Below are 23,225 nucleotides of genomic sequence, written 5' to 3' on the forward strand. Positions count from 1 at the left end.
CCTCATGTTCTTAAGGCCTGTGCTGTCCAATGTGGTGTCCTCTTGCACCTATTCAGTCTGCCATGAAGGCTGCAAAAGTGTTGCTGCTGTGGAAAACATCCCACTTTGTCCCTGTCAATAAGAAGGCAGGCGACTCTTTAAATAATGACTACAGACCAGTGGCACGCATGTCTTACATTATGAAAACCGTTGAGAGGAAGGTCCTGGACTATAGAAGTCCTCTTTGTGGTAGACCACCTGGACCAACTGCAGTTTGTCTATCAGACAAAGATTGGAGTGGAGGACACAATTATCTGTCTGCTCCACTAGGCTTTTTCTCACCTGGACAAAGCTGGCAGCACTGTGAGGATTACGTGTTTTGATTTCTGCAGTGCCATAAATATCATCTAGCCATCCCTGTTAAGGGGTCACCTCAGGGATATGCAAGTGTCCTGATAATTGACTATCAGTCAGGCAGACCGCAGTTTGTGACTCTCAAGGACTGTGTGAGCAGCACTGGAGCACCACAAGGAGCAGGCCTGTCTGCTTTACTCCTCACTCTGTACACCTCAGACTAGAAATATAACAGCAGGTCAGGGCACTGGCAGAAATTCTCAGATGATTCTGCACTTATGGGGTAAATTGATGAGGGGGATGAGACAGAGGAGATGAGTCAGGGGGAGAACTTTATTTCTTGGTGCAAAGAGGATTGTCTGCAACTTAACATCAGGTTAATAACGTGTTAGCCATTATGTGTATAATGAGAAGTCAAGAAGTTACATCTTGCCTGCAGAAGGGGTCTGAGTCGCCTTGAAAGCTTGCATATTGTAATCTTTTTAGTTGGCCAATGAAAGGGGTAATTTTGCTCGACTTCTCATTACAACTTAACATCAGCAACATCAAAGAACTGGTGATTGACTTTCACTGCACCAAACAGCCTCTATGTCCAGTCTCTATTCAGGGAGTGGATGTAGGGGTTGGTCCACTCCTATAAGTACTTGAGGGTCCATATTAATGACAGACTGGACTGGTCTTGTAACACAGAGGAATTATAGAAGAAAGGGCCGAGTAGGCTCTCTCTCTTTTCTCCTTTCTCCTGTGTTCCTTTAATATGGGAAGTGCCATTCTTCACATCTACAACTCTGTGATGGCCAGTGTGTGATTTTCTACACTATAAGAGTGGCCCACCGGATCAACAAATTAATCAAAATGACAGGCTTAGTTATGAGACGTACTCCTGACCCCCTGGAGGTAGTAGTGGAGGACAAAACTGAGTGCCATGATGAACAATGCTGCACATCCCCTCTCTGGCACACAAACACTGAGGACTTTCAGCCAATGAGTAATTCAGCAGAAATGTGTCAAGAAACACTATGAGGGCTCCCTCATAGTAAAAGCACTATGCCAGTATAGAGCCTCACTGGGACTGGGACTGACAAGTGTTACATTTTCTTTTTTTTTAATCATTCTGTTGTGTTTATTTATTTATTTATTGAGCTTCTGTACGAAATCAAATTTCCCTCTGGGGATAAAACTAATTTCCATCATTTTTCTTTTTAATTTGTTCATGGTTTTATTTGAGCAAATTATGTTCACATCTGTTTTAGGTTGACCCAAAAGTTCACGCAGATCATGGCATTTATATGTGACCTGTCCATATCAGGACCTCAAGAAACTTAATCCATAGCTGATTTTTGAAGAGATAACAAGGAATAATGAAGGAGTCAAGGCCAATAATTTGAAGCAAAATCCTTGGGGCAAGTCGATTAAAGAAAAAGTTTAACAAATTAAAAAATGACCAAATATGAAAACTAATTCATGTCAGCGGGAAGGCTGCTGAGACGTTTGTTGGGATAGTCCCGAGACCCACAGAATTCAAAACATCACACAGCACTCTATACTGTAAGTTTTCTTGCGGTTTATTTGCTGAAAATGTTCTTACCTTTAGAACAAAGCAATAATCTGTGGGTGCTTTGTATTTGTTCTTGTAGTCCGTTCCGTAATGAACATTCACATTGTCAAACTGTACAAAACAAGCCAGATCCCGGGATGTCTGCAATAAAACAGATGAAGTCTTTAAACTTGGGAGGTCTCAAAGCAGAACAAGCCAACCTTTATTAAAAGCATGCTGTTGAGGAAAACACATGTGAAGGGGATAGTCATGCTGATGCCATGTTAAAAAAATAAAGACCCGTACTCAAAAGAATGACATTTCTGTTGATCTCCAAAAGAGAGACTTTCTAAAAAATCTGACTGTAACAAGAAAATAAAGGTGCAGGGGTGTAAGAATGATCAACTGTTTTCTCGTTGCAGGCAAACACATGACTTACGGCTGGGGTGTATGACTCTGATCCTGGAGGGCTGCAGTGCCTGCAGGTTTTCGTTCTTCTTTTTCAATTACGTATCTAATTAACTTCTTTTGCCTGACTTAACTGGCTTGCTTTTAGAGACTTACACCCACTAAAGCAGGTGTTTTTAACCTGAGGTCTGTGGACCCCTAAGGGGTCCATGGATGGGTTTCAGGGGGTCCGTGAGGGTCAGATAAAAATTAACATTTATATTCATTATGCAGCCTATAGTGTATATATTATTCATACTATATCTTATGTATAAATGTCTACGTGTGGAAGTGTGTGTGTGTCTGTCTGTCCGACCTGGAGGTGAAAAGTGGAGTCGGGGTAAGGGTTCCACCTCCAAGGATGCACAAGTGAGGCCAGCACATCGGCAACATGAAACCTCTGAAGAAAGAGTCACTCGCTTAGCCGCTAATACAAAGTGAGGTGAACACATCGGCAAAACGGTATTCCTTTTACTTTTCCTTTCTGCCGCTAATACACAAGTGAGACGAGCATGTCGGCAAAACAAAACCTCAGAAGAAAGACAAAGTCATTTAGCCGCTAATGCACAAGCGAGGCGAGCATGTCGGCAAAACGAAACCTCCGGGGAAAGACAAAGTTGGTTAGTCGCTAATGTACAAGCGAGGCGAGCATGTCGGCAAAACGTAACCTTCAGAGAAAGACAAAGTCGGTTAGTCGCTAATGCACAAGCGAGGCGAGCATGTCGGCAAAACGAAACCTTCTGAGAAAGACAAAGTCGGTTAGTCGCTAATGCACAAGCGAGGCGAGCATGTCGGCAAAACGAAACCTTCGGAGAAAGACAAAGTCGGTTAGTCGCTAATGCACAAGCGAGGCAAGCATGTCGGCAAAACGAAACCTTCGGAGAAAGACAAAGTCAGTTCGTCGCTAATGCACAAGCGAGGCGAGCATGTCGGCAAAATGAAACCTCTGGAGAAAGACAAAGTCGGTTCGTCGCTAATGCACAAGCAAGGCGAGCATGTCGGCAAAACGAAACCTTCGGAGAAAGACAAAGTCGGTTCGTCACTAATGCACAAGCGAGGCGAGCATGTCGGCAAAACAAAACCTCCGGAGAAAGACAAAGTCAGTTCGTCGCTAATGCACAAGCGAGGTGAGCATGTCGGCAAAACGAAACCTCCGGAGAAAGACAAAGTCGGTTTGTCGCTAATGCACAAGCGAGGCGAGCATGTCGGCAAAACGAAACCTCCGGAGAAAGACAAAGTCGGTTCGTCGCTAATGCACAAGCGAGGCGAGCATGTCGGCAAAACAAAACCTCCGGAGAAAGACAAAGTCAGTTTGTCGCTAATGCACAAGCGAGGCGAGCATGTCGGCAAAACGAAACCTCCGGAGAAAGACAAAGTCGGTTCGTCGCTAATGCACAAGCGAGGCGAGCACATCGGCAAAATGGTATCCCTTTTACTTTTCCTTTCTGCCGCTAATACACAAGTGAGGCAAGCATGTTGGCAAAACGAAACCTCCGGAGAAAGACAAAGTCGGTTAGTCGCTAATGCACAAGTGAGGCGAGCATGTCGGCAAAACGAAACCTTCGGAGAAAGACAAAGTCGGTTCGTCACTAATGCACAAGCGAGGCGAGCATGTCGGCAAAACAAAACCTCCGGAGAAAGACAAAGTCAGTTCGTCGCTAATGCACAAGCGAGGCGAGCATGTCGGCAAAACGAAACCTCCGGAGAAAGACAAAGTCGGTTCGTCACTAATGCACAAGCGAGGCGAGCATGTCGGCAAAACAAAACCTCCGGAGAAAGACAAAGTCAGTTCGTCGCTAATGCACAAGCGAGGCGAGCATGTCGGCAAAACGAAACCTCCGGAGAAAGACAAAGTCGGTTAGTCGCTAATGCACAAGTGAGGCGAGCATGTCGGCAAAATGAAACCTTCAGAGAAAGACAAAGTCGGTTAGTCGCTAATGCACAAGCGAGGCGAGCATGTCGGCAAAACGAAACCTTCGGAGAAAGACAAAGTCGGTTCGTCGCTAATGCACAAGTGAGGCGAGCACATCGGCAAAATGGTATCCCTTTTACTTTTCCTTTCTGCTGCTAATACACAAGTGAGGCGAGCATGTCGGCAAAACGAAACCTCCGGAGAAAGACAAAGTCGGTTAGTCGCTAATGCACAAGTGAGGCGAGCATGTCGGCAAAATGAAACCTTCAGAGAAAGACAAAGTCGGTTAGTCGCTAATGCACAAGCGAGGCGAGCATGTCGGCAAAACGAAACCTTCGGAGAAAGACAAAGTTGGTTAGTCGCTAATGCACAAGCGAGGTGAGCATGTCGGCAAAACGAAACCTTCGGAGAAAGACAAAGTCAGTTAGTCGCTAATGCACAAGCGAGGCGAGCATGTCGGTAAAACGAAACCTCCGGAGAAAGACAAAGTTGGTTCATCGCTAATGCACAAGCGAGGCGAGCACATCGGCAAAATGGTATCCCTTTTACTTTTCCTCCCACCGCAATTAGACAAGCGAGGCAAGCACGTTGGCAAAACGAGATATCCGGAGAAAGACAAAGTTGCTTAGTCGCTAATGCACAAGCGAGGCGAGCACATCGGCAAAATGGTATCCCTTTTACTTTTCCTCCCACTGCAAATACACAAGCGAGGTGAGCATGTCAGCAAACCGAAACCACTGAAGAAGGAGGCAGTCGCTTATCTGCAATTACAGAAGAGAGGCGAGTACATCAACAAAACGATATCTCTTTTACTTTTCCTTTCCTCCGCTAACGCACAAGCGAGGCGAGCATGTCAGCAAAACGAAACCTTCGGAGAAAGACAAAGTCGGTTAGTCACTAATGTACAAGCGAAGCGAGCACATCAGCAAAATGGTATCCCTTTTACTTTTCCTCCCACCGCAAATACACAAGCGAGGCGAGCATGTCAGCAAACTGAAACCTCTGAAGAAGGAGGCAGTCGCTTATCCGCTATTACAGAAGAGAGGCGAGTACATCAGCAAAACAAAACCTCTGAAGAAAGACAGTTGCTTAGCCGCTAATGCACAAACGATGCAAGCACGTCAGTCAAACGAAACCTCCAGAGTCGTTCTTTTCAATTACCTGACGTCTCTACATTTCTATTTTTTTGTGACGATTTCAATGGTTTCTAGGACCCATGCTTTTTACAGCACAGGCTTACACACAAGAGTCGAAGAGTCTTGGAGAATTCTGGTGAGCATTGACACAAGCCTACCCTCGTCTGGTAAAGTGAGCTATGAGTGCTCTGATTCCCTTTCTTACTGCACACCATTGTGAATCAGAGTTTTCAGCACTTGCTTCTTTCAAAATGAAAAGTCGACATAGATTGGATGTCAAAGATGATATGCGGGTCACCTTGTTGAAGACTACTCCACTGTTTCATACTCTTATTCAAGGCAAACAGGAACAACCTTCTCATTGAAATAAAGTAGATAACGACAGAGTAGATGTAGCAGTAGTAGTAATAATGGTAGTAGAAACATAGTAGTAGTAGATCTGTTTTAATTTGCACAAGAGGGTTGTATTTCATATTTATAATGAGTGTCCATTACTTTTTACATAAAAAATGAGTGTTTGTTTTAGATTGTTTACTTTATAAAGTTTAATAATATCTTACGTCATATATGTATGAGACAATCAAATCTCGATAAATAAAGTACATTATATTCACTGCATGCAAAGTTGCGTTTATGTGAATATTTCTGGGGAAGGGGGTCCATAGCTTTCATCAGATTCTTAAAGGGGTCTGTGACTCAAAAAATATTAAGAATCACTGCACTAAAGCATAGGTCCTTAAACTATGATCGCAGCTGCCTTTTGGATTGCGCAGGGTTGTGACTCACCGTTGTATTCGGTTTGCAAAGTGTCAGTTTAAGCAATGGCCATTGCTCCACTATGACTGTCAGCTGAAATTCTCCATCAGGGAAGCCATGGCTATTGGTGGTGATTCTCCAAGGGGGAAATTATGACTGCTGGTGGCGATTTTCTGAGGGGAAGCTACAGTATGGCTATCGGTGGTGATTCACCAAGGGGAAGCTATGATTGTCAGCAGCGACTCTCCAAGGGGGAACCCAGAGCTATCGGTGATGATTCACCAAGGGGGAAGCAATGATTGTCACTGGTGATTCTCTAAGGGGGAAGCTATGGCTGTTGGTGGCAGTTCTCCATGGGGGACCCTCTCTAATCTGACAGTCATCATGGACTGGGTCTCGAAGGCACTAAGAAGGGCAAGATTGGGTCTCAATAAAAAGAACATTTAAGAAACTTTGTTGTAAAGGAAAACTTTGCCCAAAAATAGTATTTTTTTATATTTTGCTTACCCCATGTAGTTTGTAGTAGTGTCCGAGAAAAACCTTTAATGTCACGTTTTCATGGAGAAATTATATATAACAGATTCAAACTGAATGGGTCCAAATGGTGACCAACCATTTAGTGATGTGAAAACCCCCCATGAAAACTTCTTACATAGCTTGTGTTGCATAATCCACATGTCCGTTATTCATTCTTATGCTTGGAACATACTAAATATGTGCATTTTTTGCTAAAATGCTATTAGTATTCATGGGAAAGTCCATGCAAATGATTAACAGGATAGATGTACTCCCACAATATTGTGCGTGTGAATCAAAGATGGCTAGTGTACTGAGGGAGAGGCAGGTCTTCAATTCAAAATCACGACCCTGTGTGTTAGGGTACCGAGTTGTGGGTTTCTTTAGTTTTAACAGAAGAATCAATTTAACAATATTTTAGCAAAAAATACATGTTTTACATGCTTTTGATTATTCAAATGGATGACTTTACATAGATTATGTACAATTTCTGCCCTCTTTTTGTGTGTACGCAAGCTTTATAAATGGGGCCCCAGGAGATGTTTTTTTTTAGCTGAAATTGTACTCGGAGATAGAGAAAGGTCAAAAACTGAGAAAATTATCAGGTGTGGACACCAGGGGGCACTCCCAACACAAACAGATTCAGACCCAAATTAAAAGGCAAATAAATCTTTTATTGTGGGAACTCTGCTTAAGCAAGCGTTTCCCACCACAGCCACAAGTATAAGCAATACACAGGCACAACTCTTTCTCTGTCTCTCGTCACTGTCTCCTCCACTCCTCCTCACAAGCTTCATCTACCTTCCACCCGACACTAACTCTATCTACCATACGGACGTATTTCCAGTGTTCCATACAAGTGGTCTGAAAGTTCTTCCGGGTCAAGTGGAAGCCCCATGAAGTAAGGCTTCCCAGTCCCTGTAGCATCCCCTGGCGGCACCCACGGAACCCAACAGGACTGAACTCCAGTTCCCATGATGCCCTGTTAGAATTCGAGGCACCGCTGCAACCCAGGGGGGGCTGCCATTTAGTGTTTTAGGAGAGGCAGTGCCCTAAAGAAGCTGCCATCCCCCATCCTTCCAATGCATGTGCATCCAGGCCAGGATTTGCCCTTACAGTGGCAAAGAAGAAACAAAGCCAATATTTCTTTTTCATTCTGGGATAGCAAGTGTTGCTTGATGTGGAGAAAAAAAATGAATACAAATGATTTTAGCACAAGACTGTAACATAAAATGTGTAAGAACTGAACAGATTTGAATACTTTCTGTAATTTCCTTGGATTTAGCTTGGTGAACAAGTCAGATTCCAATTCATTTCATGTACAGTATGTAGTAAGAATGATGGTTTTGTGGCTAACTGGGAGGACATCATCAGATATTGGGATGAAATATTATATGTGTCATTAGCTCAATATTTCCTTTCCCTGGTGTGAGCTGCACTTTCAGGAGTATTTTTTTTCCTTTGACTTTCTAACCTTTGTCTTTCCTTTTGGCACATAATAAATGCCAGAAGCTCGTAGAAGAAAATACCGCTGCTTCCAGGACTTTTTCCCATCTTCTTTTAAATAAAGGGCTCCTTCTAAATCAGGCACGATGATGGACGTTCCGCAGAAGTTCTCCTGTAGTAAATGAGAACAAGAAATCGTCTAATCAGTAACTTGAAACACTTGTCTGGTTCAGATTTTTCAGAACTCTCTTTGGCAGTTTTATCAAAAAATGCGATCTCCATGGCCGAACAGTTTCAATTACTGCTCTGACGGAGCGATTTATAACGAGGGGCAAACCTCACAGCAACAAATGCTTCCTCAGTGACTTTCTGACACAAGACAAATGTGACGATTATTATAACCTGAGATGAAAAGTTCAAGATTTGTAATGGATAATTAGTCTGAAATTACACCTACTCACCTCAAGTAAAGATTCCTTGTCTTTCTCTTTCATTTCCTTTTTTTCTTTCCTGCCGAAGTAAAAATTCTGTTGGGGGGAAAAAAGAAACAAACAATTACTTGAATTGAGTTGAGGTACTGATACATCCACAAAAGTGAAACTCTTGGTTTGTTCTAGATTCAGGAGGTGGCGGTCATAAGAGGACACTAGCTGCTGAGCTGGATACAGTCCAAGGCATCACTGGGACCTCATTTATAAAACTTTGTGTGGATTCAAGTGTAAAAATATGCGCATATGGCAACAAACAGGAAAATGCGCATGCCAAAAAAAAAATCAGATTTATAAAACCTGATGTATGCGCATTTCTACACAATTTACTCTATTAATCACACGCACCTGAGCGCCGCCCTAAAACATCCATATATGGAGCATGCAAATCAACCTCATGCATATGCAATCACTATGTTGCAGAACTTTAGAGTCTCACTCCTTATGCATTGAGACCCCGCCTCCTGTATTCATGAGACTCTGATTGGGCTCTGCAACTGAGAGCACAAGATCATGTGTGGTATTATAGGGCCTGTCCTCTGTGCTGTGGGGGTCTGGGAAAGGTAGCAAGTAGCCCCTCTTGCCAGGTACATGGTGACTTCTTTTACAATGAATAGCACAGGCCATATGAAACACTGAGGGTTCATCCAATTATATTACCAGCCAGCCAGCTAGCTGTCAGGTTTCAGCCAGCATTTCTCCTCTGGTTGGGGTTCAAAGTTATGTTTTTTATCTAATTTTGTATCATGTAGCTGTATTAATGTTTATTTTGTTTATCATGTATATTATTCTTTGTGTTTATTTGATTATATCCCATGTTTTTTGTGGGTGGTTCCCCAAGGGGCGGGGCCACCTGCCAATCACTGCCAAGAACTACCCTCCACCCTTATCTATTGGAGGGCCTTCCTTAGTTCCTGGCAGTTCATTCTGAACATGCTAGGGAGTGGAGTGTCATTTGTGTTTTGCAGTGGCTTATTACTTTTCATGATTTCTAGATTTTTGAACCTGTGCTCTGCTTTTTGACCTTGCTTTTGGATTCTGTATTGGGACTTGATTTGCAGTTGATTGCTTTGCCTTCTGGGGCAATTCTTTATCGGCTCTTAAGAGCTTCATGGATATTGCGCCTATATTTAAAATCAATCCTTTATTTTATAAAGATTATTCAAGGCCCTTTTGTGTTTCTAGTCAGGGTGTTAATGGTACTTCCCCCACAGAGGTCAACCTTGAAAGCATTTTTGGGTCCTGTGTGATTTTAGGACTCCTGAGTCATGACAGCCACCATGCACAGCACCATCATAACTGTCAAAGCTACTTTACCTCAAAATAAATGAACCAAGAGTTGAACGAGGCCATCGAAACATGAAGTTTGCCAGTCACATCTTAGATGACTTGTGTGTTAGTGCAATGTCACTACTCACAGTTAACAAAAGCAGCTTCATTCTCACTAGGTGCCTTTATTGCAATACAATTGCAGCAAAATGCTATGATTACATTAGGACAGCATTTCTCAACCTGTAAGTATTTGCGATCCGAGTTTTCATAACAGTTTTAATCGCGCCCCCCCCTAACGTTTTTTGAAAGGAGCCCAGTAATACCAATTTGTTCTTTTTTAATTAACGATATATCATAAATGCATATTTTATTATACCTACTTAACTTTTATCGATGTTTATCTAACTCTATATTTATTTTTCTAGTATCAGAATGTAGTTTGCAAATTTGTTTTGGTTTCAATAGATGTATTTTTGTTTTTTTCTTGTTTTCTTTTTTTCACATCTTCGCGCCCCCCTTTTTGTTACTTCATGCACCCCTAGGGGGGCCCGCCCCACAGTTTGAGAACCACTGCATTAGGAGAACCAGACATTACCGTAAATGGCCTTATTATGTTGGCAAGAACATGTTTTTTTTTAAGTACATATGCCCACACCATACAAAGGAGTGCCTTGATGGTTAGTCAGTGGCTTTCAGCAAAGCAGGAATGACGGAGTGAAGCTTGATAGAGATACTCCTGACCGGTCAACAAGAAAATTAAAAAGAAAGAAAACTTCTGACTTGTCAGTCCCAGTCCCAGTCCCAGTCCCAGTGAGTTGTTGTTAGTATAAAGGAGCCCCCTTCATGTTTCCTGACACGATTCTGCTGAGTAATTTGTTGGCTGAAAGTCCTCAGTGTTGGTGTGTCACAGAGAGGATGTGCAGCGCTGTTCACAATGGCACTCAGTTCTAATTCCTCCTCTGCTACCTCCAGGGCGTCCATAGTGTGTCCCATAACTTTTTTAATTAGCTTACTTATTAGGCAGACCTCTCTTGACGTGATGTTACAGCCCAATAGAACCCAACACAGAAAATCCCATTGCTCATCACTGAGTTATAGAAGATGTGAACGATGTCACAACCCACATTAAAGGGAAGTAGTCTTCTGAGGAAAAAGACCCTGCTCTGCTCTTTCTTATGTTGTTCCTCTGTGTTTCGAGACCAGTCCACCCTGTCATTCAAGTGGACCCCCAAGTACTTGTAGGAGTGGACCACCTCTACATCCACTCCCTGACCCGACACAGAGTCTCTTTGGTGCATTGAAAGTCAATAATAAGCAGTTCCTTGTCTTTGCTGATGTTAAGTTGCAGACAGCTCTCAAAGTTCTCCCCTTGTCTTCCCTCCTCTGTCTCATCTCCCTTATCAATACACCCCATAAGTGCAGAATCATCTGAGAATTTCTGCAAGTGACATGATCTGCTGTTATATTTATAGTCAGGGGTGGACAGAGTGAAGAGAAAAGGAGGTCCCTGGTTGGTACCGAAACCCTGAAGACCTTCACGCCTTATCCTGGACTGTGTAGCCTATAGATTTTTAATGTGAATAAGAGCCATAGCTGATCAAGTGCCATCCTCTGTCCTAACTGAATTTTTGGTATCATACTACTGTTGGAATGCAGAACGTGTCTGAGGAGAAGGTTAACGTGAAACAGAGATGTTGTCAAAACAAAGTAAAGAGTCAGAGCTAGAGTACACAGAGTAAGAATTTCATTGTATGGTATAACCTGTCCAGGAACTGCTCTTGCCTTGTGCCTGCTGGGATAAACCCCAGACCCTCCGCAACCCCCAGGCCAACCACCCCACTGTGACCCTGCTCAGGATTAAGCAGGCTTTGGAAATGGTGCCCTTAGAGTTATGGAGACTGAATGCCATGGCATCTCTGGGTCTGCAGGGGCCTGTTGATGTGGTGGATCGAGAAGGATATGGTGGGATGCATCCATGGCATACCCGGGGTCCTGATAAGGACTGGGAAAGGAAATGGAAGAAAATAAGTCAGTTTTCCTATTTTTAACTCTTCACGTGGATTTTAACTTATTCATTAAAGAAGTCATTCTTAACCACTCCAAGACATGAAAACGTGATATTCATTTTATGGAATATTTATTTGTTTTGCCCGTGTTTGTCTGTACTTTGAATTCTTAATAAGTTCTGAATAAACACCATTACCGCTTGTGGAGCAGTATGCCTCATGTTTGACTATAGATGCCCCGGGAAGCGAGTAGTGCCAAGGCTATGGGCACATGGGGTATCACGGTTTGCAGCTGCTAATTGAGCATTCACTCGATAAACACAATTAACCCAAAAACAGCCTAAAACCCGCGGAAAGAAAAGAAAGGTCAGCCTCTGGAATCTGTGATACAGAAAAGCAGTTAAGCATACCTGTGGATTTTTAAAAACTGCATATTTATCTTTTCGTTCTATGAAAAGAATTCGGTTTTCACTGTCTCTTGTCCACTGTGATAGGCATTCCACCATGTTATCATGGTCTTCAAAAATTCTTTCTGTTAAATAAAAAAACCAGCAAGAATTAATTTAAAAAATGTACTCCCATAGCCATTAAATCAGTTGATTAAATATCCTGAGAAATACAAATAAATAAACACTGTCAAGTGAGAGATCAGAACATATGAGTGGGGACCCAGAAATTCACAGAATCAGTCGATAGCATGGGAGTAGTGTGTAGTTCTAGAATCCACCACTAGTGGAGTCTGGTGAGGTAGTCCGCTGGATGACATCGTGCTAAGGAGGTTATTGAAAAGCAGCAACCTCCGACTGGGACAAAGGATGACATTGCAACAGGACAACGAGACAAAGCACAAAGCAAAGACGACACAGGAGTGGATTAGGGACAACCCTGGGAATGTCCATAACTTCCTTAGCGTTACATTTTTTCTCAAAAAAATGTAAAAATTGTTGCATTTTTTTTCTGGAAAAATTACATTTTTATTAAATCTCACCTTTCTACTGTAAAATGTGTAAAACACTCAAAGTACAATGTCAAAAGTGTAGAAAGAATAATAATAATAATAATATGAACAGCACTTAAAGTATTAGCAGAACTAAAACTACAGACTCATACATTTAGAAAGTATAATAATGATACTTCTCTTACTACTACTACTACTACTACTAAAAATAATAATAGTAATAAAAATAATAATAATAATATGAACAGCACTTAAAGTATTAGCAGAACTAAAATTACAAACTCATACATTTAGAAAGTATAATAATGATACTTCTCTTACTACTACTACTACTACTAAAAATAATAATAGTAATAATAATAATAATATGAACAGCACTTAAAGTATTAGCATAACTAAAATTACAAACTCATACATTTAGAAAGTATAATAATGATACTTCTCTTACTACTACTACTACTACTACTACTACTACTACTAAAAATAATAATAGTAATAATAATAATAATAATAATATGAACAGTACTTAAAGTATTAGCAGAACTAAAAGTACAAACTCATACATTTAGAAAGTATAATAATGATACTTCTCTTACTACTACTACTACTAAAAATAATAATAGTAATAATAATAATAATATGAACAGCACTTAAAGTATTAGCAGAACTAAAAGTACAAAGTCATACATTTAGAAAGTATAATAATGATACTTTTATTACTATTACTACTACTACTAAAAATAATAATAGTAATAATAATAATAGTAATAATAATAATAATAGTAATACAGGGAGATTCATTCAAAAAACATCCTGAATATTCTGAAATAACTCTCGCTAGGATGAAGCAATCTGAACAATGCAACATGCAATGTGCTCCTCAGTATATGGAGCTTCAATCAAGCTGGGATGCCCCTGTTTCGGAGTGATGAGGTAGGCGCCGGAGAGCCATCGTGATGTTTAACCTCTGTTTGCAACTTCTGGGTGCGCATCGCCCGTAACCCTCACTCAGTCACTCGACTTCTCGTCAGGATGGTGGTGTACAGTATTGAGCAACGCATCTTCGTGGTGCGAACCTATTGGGTCACCAATTCGTTTAAGAGATGTCAGAATCAACTGGATGATCGTGAGTTAATGAAAGGTTACTTCCTGCAAGATGGAGCAACGTGTCACACGTCGGCAAGGAGCATGCCAGAAATTGAGTTGCCCTTCGGCAACAGGGTAATTTCAAAGGGGCTTTGGCCACCACAGTCGCCGGATCTGACACCACCAGACTCCTTCCTTTGGGGTCTCCTCAAAGGAAAAGTCTATCAGAACAAGCCTCGCACTGTAGAAGATTTGAAGAAAAACATCCAACGTGAAATTACTGCTATTCCCCCCTGAGACGCTTGCTGATAAGTTCAGGAACATGGAGTGCGGCGTCGAAATGTGTCTGGCAGAAAACGGAAACCACATCCAGCATCGCACATAATGCAATTGATTACGCATACATCAAGGTATAGAGCATATTATTTTTGGTTGAGATTGCTTCATCCTAATGGGAGTTACAACAGAATATTTGGGGCCTCTTTCGAGTGAATCTCCCTGTAATAATAATAATAAAAATAATATGAACAGCACACTGCACATGTGCGAGTAATGTGAGTGTCACTTTCTGATTCACCACAATCACTTTCAGATTCACTGACTGATTCAGTTTCACTACCTGAAGACAGATTCACCTCGTCATCACTGCTAATGAGAGGCGCTTCTTATGAGATGCCATTATGAGGCTAGAAGAAGATGCATCTACACTGTTGCTGAGGTAACGCTCGGGCCTGACTCTAAGGATGTTAAATAGCCCAACGAGAGCCCAATCTTGAAACCAATCAAGCAACTCTAAGGAGGCATTCTGATGATCATCATTGAGATGTTTCTTAATCTTGTTTGGAGTCCATCTGTGGTCAATTCAGTTGGATGGACATGATTCAGGAAGGGCACACACCTGTGTATAGAAGATCCCACAGTTGACTGTGGACCAGATCATGAGGTCGAGAGAATTGCCTGCCGTACTTACAGATAGGATTATGTCAAGGCACCAATCCGGGGGAGGCTACAAAAAATTCCTGCAGCACTGAAGGTTCCTAAGCAAACAGTGTTCTTCGTAATTATTAAATGGAAGATGCTGGAACAACCATGACTCTTTCTAGGGCTTGTCACCCAACCAAGCTTAGCAGTTGCTGGAAAAGGCCATAGAAAGACAGGTGACCAAGAACACACTTGTCATTGTGGCTGTTCAACAGAGAACCTGTTTGGAGATGGAAGAAACTTCCAGAAGGGCAAGCATCACTGCAACACTCCACTGATCTGGGCTTTATGACAGAGTGGCCAGAGAGACGCTTCCTCTCCATTAAAAGGATACATAGAAGTCCACTTGGGTTTGCAAGACTGAGACTGTGAAAAGCAGGATTCTTTGGTCTGATGAAGACAAGATTAGCGTTATGTCTGTGGAAAACCAGAAAGCGCTCATCACCTGAGTAATATTGTTCCAACAGTGGTGCATGGTGATGGCAGAATCATGATGTGAGGTTGGGGGCCTAGAACACTAGACAAGGTTGTGGGAAAGTTGAACAAAGCAAAGTACAGGGATATCCTTAATGAAAACCTACTCTGGAGAGCACTGGTCCTCAGACTGGGCTGAAAGTCCACCTTCCAAAAGGACAATGAATCCAAGCAGAAGACAAAGACGGTGGCTTAGTGACATCTCTGTGAATGTTCTTGAGTTGCCCAGCCAGAGCTCAGACTTGACCCAAGAGCCCTGACGATAGCGGACCACCGACGGTGTCCACCAACCCAACCTAACAGAACTTGAGAGGATCTTGAGAATGCCAGGAAATCCTCAAATCTAGGTGTGTGTAGCTTGAGGTGTCAGACCCCAGAGGACTCCAGGCTGTAATGGCTGCTAAAGGGGCTTCAAGGTAGTACCGAGTTAAAGGTCTGAAACACTCGTGTCAATGTGGTGTTTCAGTTTATCGTTTTTAAGAAATTTGCAAAAGTTTGTAAAGCCCTGCTGTCATTTCATCATTTTGGGGGCATCAAGTGTTGCTTAATGAGGGAAAAAATGAATTTAAATAATTTTAACACAAGACTGCAACATAACAAAATGTGTGAAAGTGAAAAAAAAACAACACTTTCTGAACATTAACCAGTAGAACAAAAGTTTGAAATCGAATGAACTTGGAGTACTGCTTACTGCAGCTGTGTGCCTCTAATAAATACGTCGGGTTAAAAAAGAAAGCCAGCAGCCACAGAGGTAACCCTGCATTAACCTTATGTGGCAGGGGGCAAACACTGGAATACTTAAAAAGAAACAGTCAGGGGGGCCTGCGGGCTCAGAGAAGGATACAGATATTCCCTAAGAGATTTGGGAGTTATAACGGCAATATCTGTAATAATTACAGAGCCGTCAGAGCTGCAGTATTTGTTCTCAGATAGCAGCTGACGTACAAACCACAAAACAACACCAGCATGAAGATTTTCTTTTTTTGTGGCACCTACAGTGATTTTCTCTATTTTTGTTTATTCATAACACTTAATTGTTTCAGATAGATAGATAGATAGATAGATAGATAGATAGATAGATAGCTACAGTTAGGTCCATAAATATTTGGACAGAGACCACTTTTTTCTAATTTTGGTTCTGTACATTACCACAATGAATTTTAAATGAAACAACTCCGATGCAGTTGAAGTGCAGACTTTCAGCTTTAATTCAGTGGGGTGAACAAAACGATTGCATAAATATGTGAGGCAACTAAAGCATTTTTTTAACACAGTCCCTTCATTTCAGGGGCTCAAAAGTAATTGGACAAATTAAATAACTGGAAATCAAATGTTCATTTCTAATACTTGGTTGAAAACCCTTTGCTGGCAATGACAGCCTGACGTCTTGAACTCCTGGACATCACCAAATGCTGGGTTTCCTCCTTTTTAATGCTCTGCCAGGCCTTTACTGCAGCAGCTTTCAGTTGCTGTTTGTTTGTGGGCAGATGATGTTGTCCTGTTTGCTTCATCAGGCCGTGATCTTCAGCTCTCTCTGGATCGGTTCGCAGCTGAGTGTGAAGCGGCTGGGATGGGAATCAGCACCTCCAAATCCAAGACCATGGTCCTCAGCCGGAAAAGAGTGGAGTGCCCTCTTAGGGTTGGGAGTGAGATCCTGCCTCAAGTGGAGGAGTTCAAGTATCTCGGGGTCTTGTTCACGAGTGAGGGAAGAATGGAGTGTGAGATCGACAGGTGGATTGGTGCGGCGTCCGCAGTGATGCGGGCTCTGCATCGGTCTGTCGTGGTGAAAAAGGAGCTGAGCCATAAAGCAAAACTCTCAATTTACCAGTCGATTTATGTTCCTACCCTCACCTATGGTCATGAGCTATGGGTAGTGACCAAAAGAACGAGATCGCGAATATGCGGCTGAAATGAGTTTCCTTTGCAGGGTGTCTGGAGTCTCCCTTAAAGATAGGGTGAGAAGCTCAATCATCGGGGAGGAGCTCAGAGTAGAGCCGCTGCTCCTCCTCATCGAGAGGAGTCAGATGAGGTGGCTCGAGCATCTGATCAGGATGCCTCCTGGATGCCTCCCTGGTGAGGTACGTCTAACTGGGAGGAGGCCCCGGGGAAGACCCAGGACACGCTGGAGGGACTATGTCTCTCGGCTGGCCTGGGAACGCCTCGGAATTCCGCCGGAAGAGCTAGTAGCCGGGGAGAGGGAAGTCTGGGCATCTCTGCTCAAGCTGCTGCCCCCATGACCCGACCTCGGATAAGCGGAAGAGGATGAATTGATGGATGGATAATAGTATGATAAAAAATAATGACAATTTGGGGCATTTTGGGGGAGGTGGAGTTTTTCTCTTGTGTTCTCAAAGAGTTGAGGCCCTTGTCAAAACAAAGGGCCTGTTAAAACCCATCAAGGCATTGTTTGTGTGATTTTAGCCTTTACAAGAAATACATTTGTGTTGTTGTTATGCATTTGTGCAATGTGGCCTAGTAACAGCACCACACTTTGGAGTGGTCTGAGGTGGCTTAACTGAGACACATTGCTCTTGAGATTCCATATTTAGTATAAGACCAGTTAATCCTACATATTAACAAGTAATTTTACCATCATGTCAATATGCCACACCACACAGAGGTGAATGAATAACCCATCTACTGATGTTTGATAAGTGTTGATAAGGGGGCATTTTGTGGTTGTTGGTATCAGGTAATTCAATACTTCCTCCCGATGTTTCAAACTAAAAGTTGATAGTCTTTTAAATTCATTTTGCAATTGTGTATGTATTTATTTATTTATAGATTGTTAAAAATTGATTGTATTGTTTTTCCTGTGAGTCTGTAACATTGTTTTATTATCTTTTTGTTGGTGTATGTATCTGAATTTCCCCATAGGATGAATAGCATTTATCTAATCTAATCTAATCTAATCTAATCTAATCTAATCTAATCTAATCTAATCTAATCTAATCTAATGAATTCCAACCTAATCTCGCCAAACTGAATCTAATCTAATATAATCTGATTTGATATAAAGTAATCTAATTAATTCCAATGTAATGTTGTCAAATGTAATGTAATGTAATGTAATCTGATCTAATCTAAAATAATAGAATCTAATTCATTCCAATCTAATGTTGTCAAACCAAATCTAATCTAATCTAATCTAATCTAATCTAATCTAATCTAATCTAATCTAATCTAATCTAATCTAATCTAATCTAATGTGATATAAAATAATCTAATTTATTCCAATCTAATGTTTTCAAACCTAATCTAATCCAATCTAATTTGATATAAAATAATCTAATTTCATTCCAATGTAATGTTGTCAAATGTAATGTAATGTAATCTAATCTGATCTAATCTAATCTAAAATAATAGAATCTAATTCATTCCAATCTAATGTTGTCAAACCTAATCCAATCCAATCTAATCTGATATAAAATAATCTAATTCATTCCAATGTAATGTCTAATCTAATCTAATCTAATCTAATCTAATCTAATCTAATCTAATCATGTGATATAAAATAATCTAATTTATTCCAATCTAATGTTGTCAAACCTAATCTAATCCAATCTAATTTGATATAAAATAATCTAATTCATTCCAATGTAATGTTGTCAAATGTAATGTAATGTAATCTAATCTGATCTAATCTAATCTAAAATAATAGAATCTAATTCATTCCAATCTAATGTTTTCAAACCTAATCTAATCTAATCTAATCTAATCTAATCTAATCAAATCAAATCAAATCAAATCAAATCAAATCTAATCTGATATAAAATAGTCTAATTCATTCCAATCTAATGTTATCTAATCTAATCTAGTCTAATCTAATCTAATCTAATCTAATCTAATCTAATCTAATCTAATCTAATCTAATGTCATCAAACTGAATCTAATCTGATCTAATCTAATATAAAATAATATAACATAATGTAATTGATTTCAATCTAATCTGATCTTCTATGAATAATATACCCTGTGTGTACTCAAACCACTTTAATACAAACCTCACAGTGAAGAAATACAAGCATGCGCCATTCCCCCCGAGACACCCTTTGCTCGTCCTCCTCCATGACGTCTGTAAAGATGAATGGCGAATGACGAGACTCACCTATCTGCAGATACGTATTTTCCTCGTACAAGCACCAGTCCACATTGCAGTCACAGTGGGTTTTCTCAAACAGATTATCCAGAATGTCACGGACAGTTTGTGTTTCATCCACCATCAGGGTCTTGGAGCTGTTGTCTGTCATGATCACTTTGACGACAAGCTGTGACAATGGAGGAGAGGAAGGTGAAAGTGAGATTTCCAAAGAGAAGCTGATTTTGGGAGTTAGTTATGACTTAAAGTAAGGAAGTTAAAAAAAAAGTGACTGAGAAGAGTTGCAGGAGCTTTAAAAAGAATGCCATTGTTACGGGCTGATAGTTTTCCACACACTAACAATGTTTTATTGGCTAAATTCTAAATTGGCCCTAGTGTGTGCTTGGTGTGTGGGTGTGTTTGTGTGTGTCCTGCGGTGGGTTGGCACCCTGCCCGGGATTGGTTCCCTGCCTTGTGCCCTGTGTTGGCTGGGATTGGCTCCGGCAGACCCCCGTGACCCTGTGTTCGGATTCAGCGGGTTGGAAAATGGATGGATGGACACTTCTTAACTAGGGAATACACAAATTATTTGTTCTGATCTGCATCACGGTTCAGTGTCTTACTGGAACATTCATATTGATTTGCCCCAGCAAAAGGAGTTGTATTGAATGTTACTCTCTTTTCATAGCACATCCCAGATGACAGGTTTCTAAAGCCTGATTAATGACTGTGATTATGGGTGCAAGCAGAAGGAGATGGTGCTTAATGTTTCAAGTATAAGTGGCTAAATTACTTAGCAGAACAGACTGTGCCATCATAATTGCACATCATCAGCATAAAGACATTTTGTTTCTGTTTATAATCAAAAAATTTGAAATGGTTTTCATTTCATAAAAAAAAAATCATCCAACAAAAATTACGTACATGAATCATGATTTTTAGTGGCTGTCTTGTAGGTACAGTGAGTGTTTCTGATATACAATGTCTATAAAACATAGTCAGAGGTTTTCTCATTTTATTGTTTTACTACATCTACGATGAACTGGCGGACTCTCTGGGGTTTGCTCCTGCCTTGCCCCCAACTATGCTAGTTGGGATGGGCTCAAACACCCCTCATGACCCCAATATGGATTAAGTGGCTGAGAAAATGGCATGACATTGTGACAGTTATGGCTCTGAGGCTAAGGATCTGCACTGATAACTGGAAGGTAGCCGATTCAAATCCTGTGACTGCCAGAAGGGATCTGTGAGGGACCAACAGGTTTCCCTGCTGAGATGGGTCCTGCTCCCTCACTTGGGCTGGTCAGCCAGGGGATACGAAGCACAGCTGGGGAGCAGTGATATTCTCCTGCCAGGCCAGGACAAGGCTGCAGGAGCAACACCCGGGATGGACAGAAGAACGGCAAAGGACAGCACAGTGGGTGACAGCCTACTATGGATAGTATGTCCCTTTTAATATGGGGTGGCAGCACCCCAGTTTGGACAGCGTGGGAGTTGGGGTCCCAGGGGTCTGTCCTGCCAGGTTCTGTGGGAGCCACCTGGGGGAGCTATCGAATACTGACGGTGCAAGGACTGTTGGGGTCCTGCCCAGGATCATAGATTGAGCATCAGAAATACTCTCACGTCTGGAGTTGAAACCAAGCCCTCCACTCGACTCGGTGGGGTCAGAATCAGGAGGAAGTGGATGAGACTTCATGGGAGATGAAGAAGGAGAAGCTTAATGAAGCAAGGAATTGAAGTAAGGAAAGTGGAAACTTGTTGAATTAACGCCTTTTGTTCAACCCAGAAGTGTGTCATGAAGTTGTGTCAGGGGGTTTAGGGCTCTGCAACGCCCCCTACAGGCCACAGACCCTACTCTGTTGGAAACTTGAGCATGGCCATTGCTCCAAGGGTGCTGTACAATGGCTGACCCTGTGCTATGATCCTAAAAAGGGTTGTGTGAAAAGACAATTTCCCATTGAGGATTAATAAAGTAGATCAAATCAAATTGGTTTATAATATTGAGTCACATTCGAGTTAATTTGCCTTTTTTCACATTGATCAACAGAAAAAGACCCTTTAATGTCAAAGTGAAAACAGATCTCTGCAAAGTCATCTAAATGAATTACAAATTAAAAAAACACAAAAGATTCGATCACATAAGCATTCACCCCCTTCAAGTCAGTGCTGAGTAGACTTAGCCTTTGGCAGACATGACAGCCTCAAGTCTTTATGGGTAAGTGTCTCTCTCTTTCTCTTTCTCTCTTTCTCGCTGTTGGCTTTTCCATTATCCATACCACCATTCTTCCTCATTGTCCTTTGCCAAACTGCTCAAACTCCGTCAGGTGCCATGGTGCTCGTGAGTGAACAGCCTTTGTCAAGTCCGGCCACAAATCCTTATCTGGAATGAGATCAGGACTCTGACGTGTCCATCCCAGGACATTCACAAGGCTGCTTTGAAGCCATTCCTGGGTATCTTTGCCTTCATGCTTGGGCTTCTTGTCTTGTAGGAAAACAATTCTTTTCCCAAGGTATGGGTTTCTTGCAGACTTCATCAGGTTTTCCTTTTAGATTCATTTAACCATCATTAGCTTTCCATAGCCTAATGCAGATAAATATTCCCACAACACAATGCTGCCCACCGCCATGCTTCACAGTGGGAATGGGGTGTTTCTGACACTGTCCCGTGTATCATGGCATTCAGTCTAATGGGCAAAAAGCTCAATTTTGGTTTCATCAAACCGTTGAACCTTCTTTCAGTTCACTTACGAGTCTTCCAAACACCAGCTGAGATGTCATGCGTGGTTTTACCTCTTTGCCACCCTCAGATAAGGCTACGACTGGTGAAGCACCCGGGCAGCAGTTGTTGTCTGCACAGTCTCTCCAGTCTGACTCACTGTAGCTTGTGACTGCTTGAGAGTTCTCAGAAGTCTCTTAGTGGTCTCCTTCACTCGTCTGCTTCTTGTACGATCACTCAGCTTTTGTGGAAAGCCTACTCTGGGCAGATTTACAGCTCAGCCATACTCTTTCCATTTCTTAATGATTGATTTAACTGGATATTCAGTGACTTTGGACGTCTTCTTGTCTTCATCCCGTGGCTCATACTTTTCAGTCTCCTTTTCACGGATTTCTTTGGAGTGTTCTTTAGTCTTTGTTGTGTAGGTTAGACCACCAAAATGACTCCCTGCAAGCTGGCCCATCAACCCTCAGGTGCATTTAGGTTACAATCAACAGACGCTCCACACAGGTGACCCTCAGTGAACTAATTCTGTGACTTCTAAAGCCAAAGGGCTGCACCAGTGATGATTTAGGGGGTCCCATATTAACAGGGTGAATACTTATGTGATCAATTATTTTGTGTTTTATATTTATAATTAAGGTGGCGCAGTGGGTAGTGCTGCTGCCTTGCAGTTAGGAGACCCGGGTTCGCTTCCAGGGTACACCCTGTGTGGAGTTTGAATGTTCTCCCCGTGTCTGTCTGGGTTTCCTCCGGGTACTCCAGTTTCCTCCCACAGTCCGAAGACATGCAGGTTAGGTGCATTGGTGATTCTAAATTGTCCCTGGTGGGTGTGTGTGTGTGCCCTGTGGTGGGCTGGTGCCCTGCCCGGGGTTTGTTTCCTGAATTGCGCCCTGTGTTGGCTGGGATTGGCTCCAGCAGACCCCCGTGACCCTGTAGTTAGGATATAGCGGGTTGCATAATGGATGGAATGGATATTTATAATTAATTTAGACCACTTTGCAGAAATCTCTTTTCAATTTGACATTAAAGAGTCTTTTTCTGTTGTCACACACGTGGGAGGCAGCTAGAAGGACCAAAAGA

The 23,225-nt window shown here is 41.8% G+C and overlaps 1 protein-coding gene across 1 annotated transcript in view; it reads right to left on the reverse strand.

Moving 5' to 3' along the window:
• apbb1ip (amyloid beta (A4) precursor protein-binding, family B, member 1 interacting protein) overlaps nucleotides 1–23,225 on the reverse strand; it is a 131,999-nt gene that overhangs the window by 68,859 nt on the left and 39,915 nt on the right. Inside the window, exons 6-10 of the mRNA XM_051928803.1 lie at nucleotides 19,457–19,616; nucleotides 12,260–12,381; nucleotides 8,545–8,610; nucleotides 8,112–8,255; nucleotides 1,922–2,032 (exon numbers count right to left, since the gene is read on the reverse strand). Of these exons, the coding sequence (XP_051784763.1) occupies nucleotides 1,922–2,032; nucleotides 8,112–8,255; nucleotides 8,545–8,610; nucleotides 12,260–12,381; nucleotides 19,457–19,616 (603 nt within the window). The remainder of the gene's footprint in view (nucleotides 1–1,921; nucleotides 2,033–8,111; nucleotides 8,256–8,544; nucleotides 8,611–12,259; nucleotides 12,382–19,456; nucleotides 19,617–23,225) is intronic.

The sequence above is a fragment of the Erpetoichthys calabaricus genome, chromosome 6 (assembly GCF_900747795.2).
Source record: "Erpetoichthys calabaricus chromosome 6, fErpCal1.3, whole genome shotgun sequence".
NCBI classification, from domain to species: domain Eukaryota; kingdom Metazoa; phylum Chordata; class Cladistia; order Polypteriformes; family Polypteridae; genus Erpetoichthys; species Erpetoichthys calabaricus.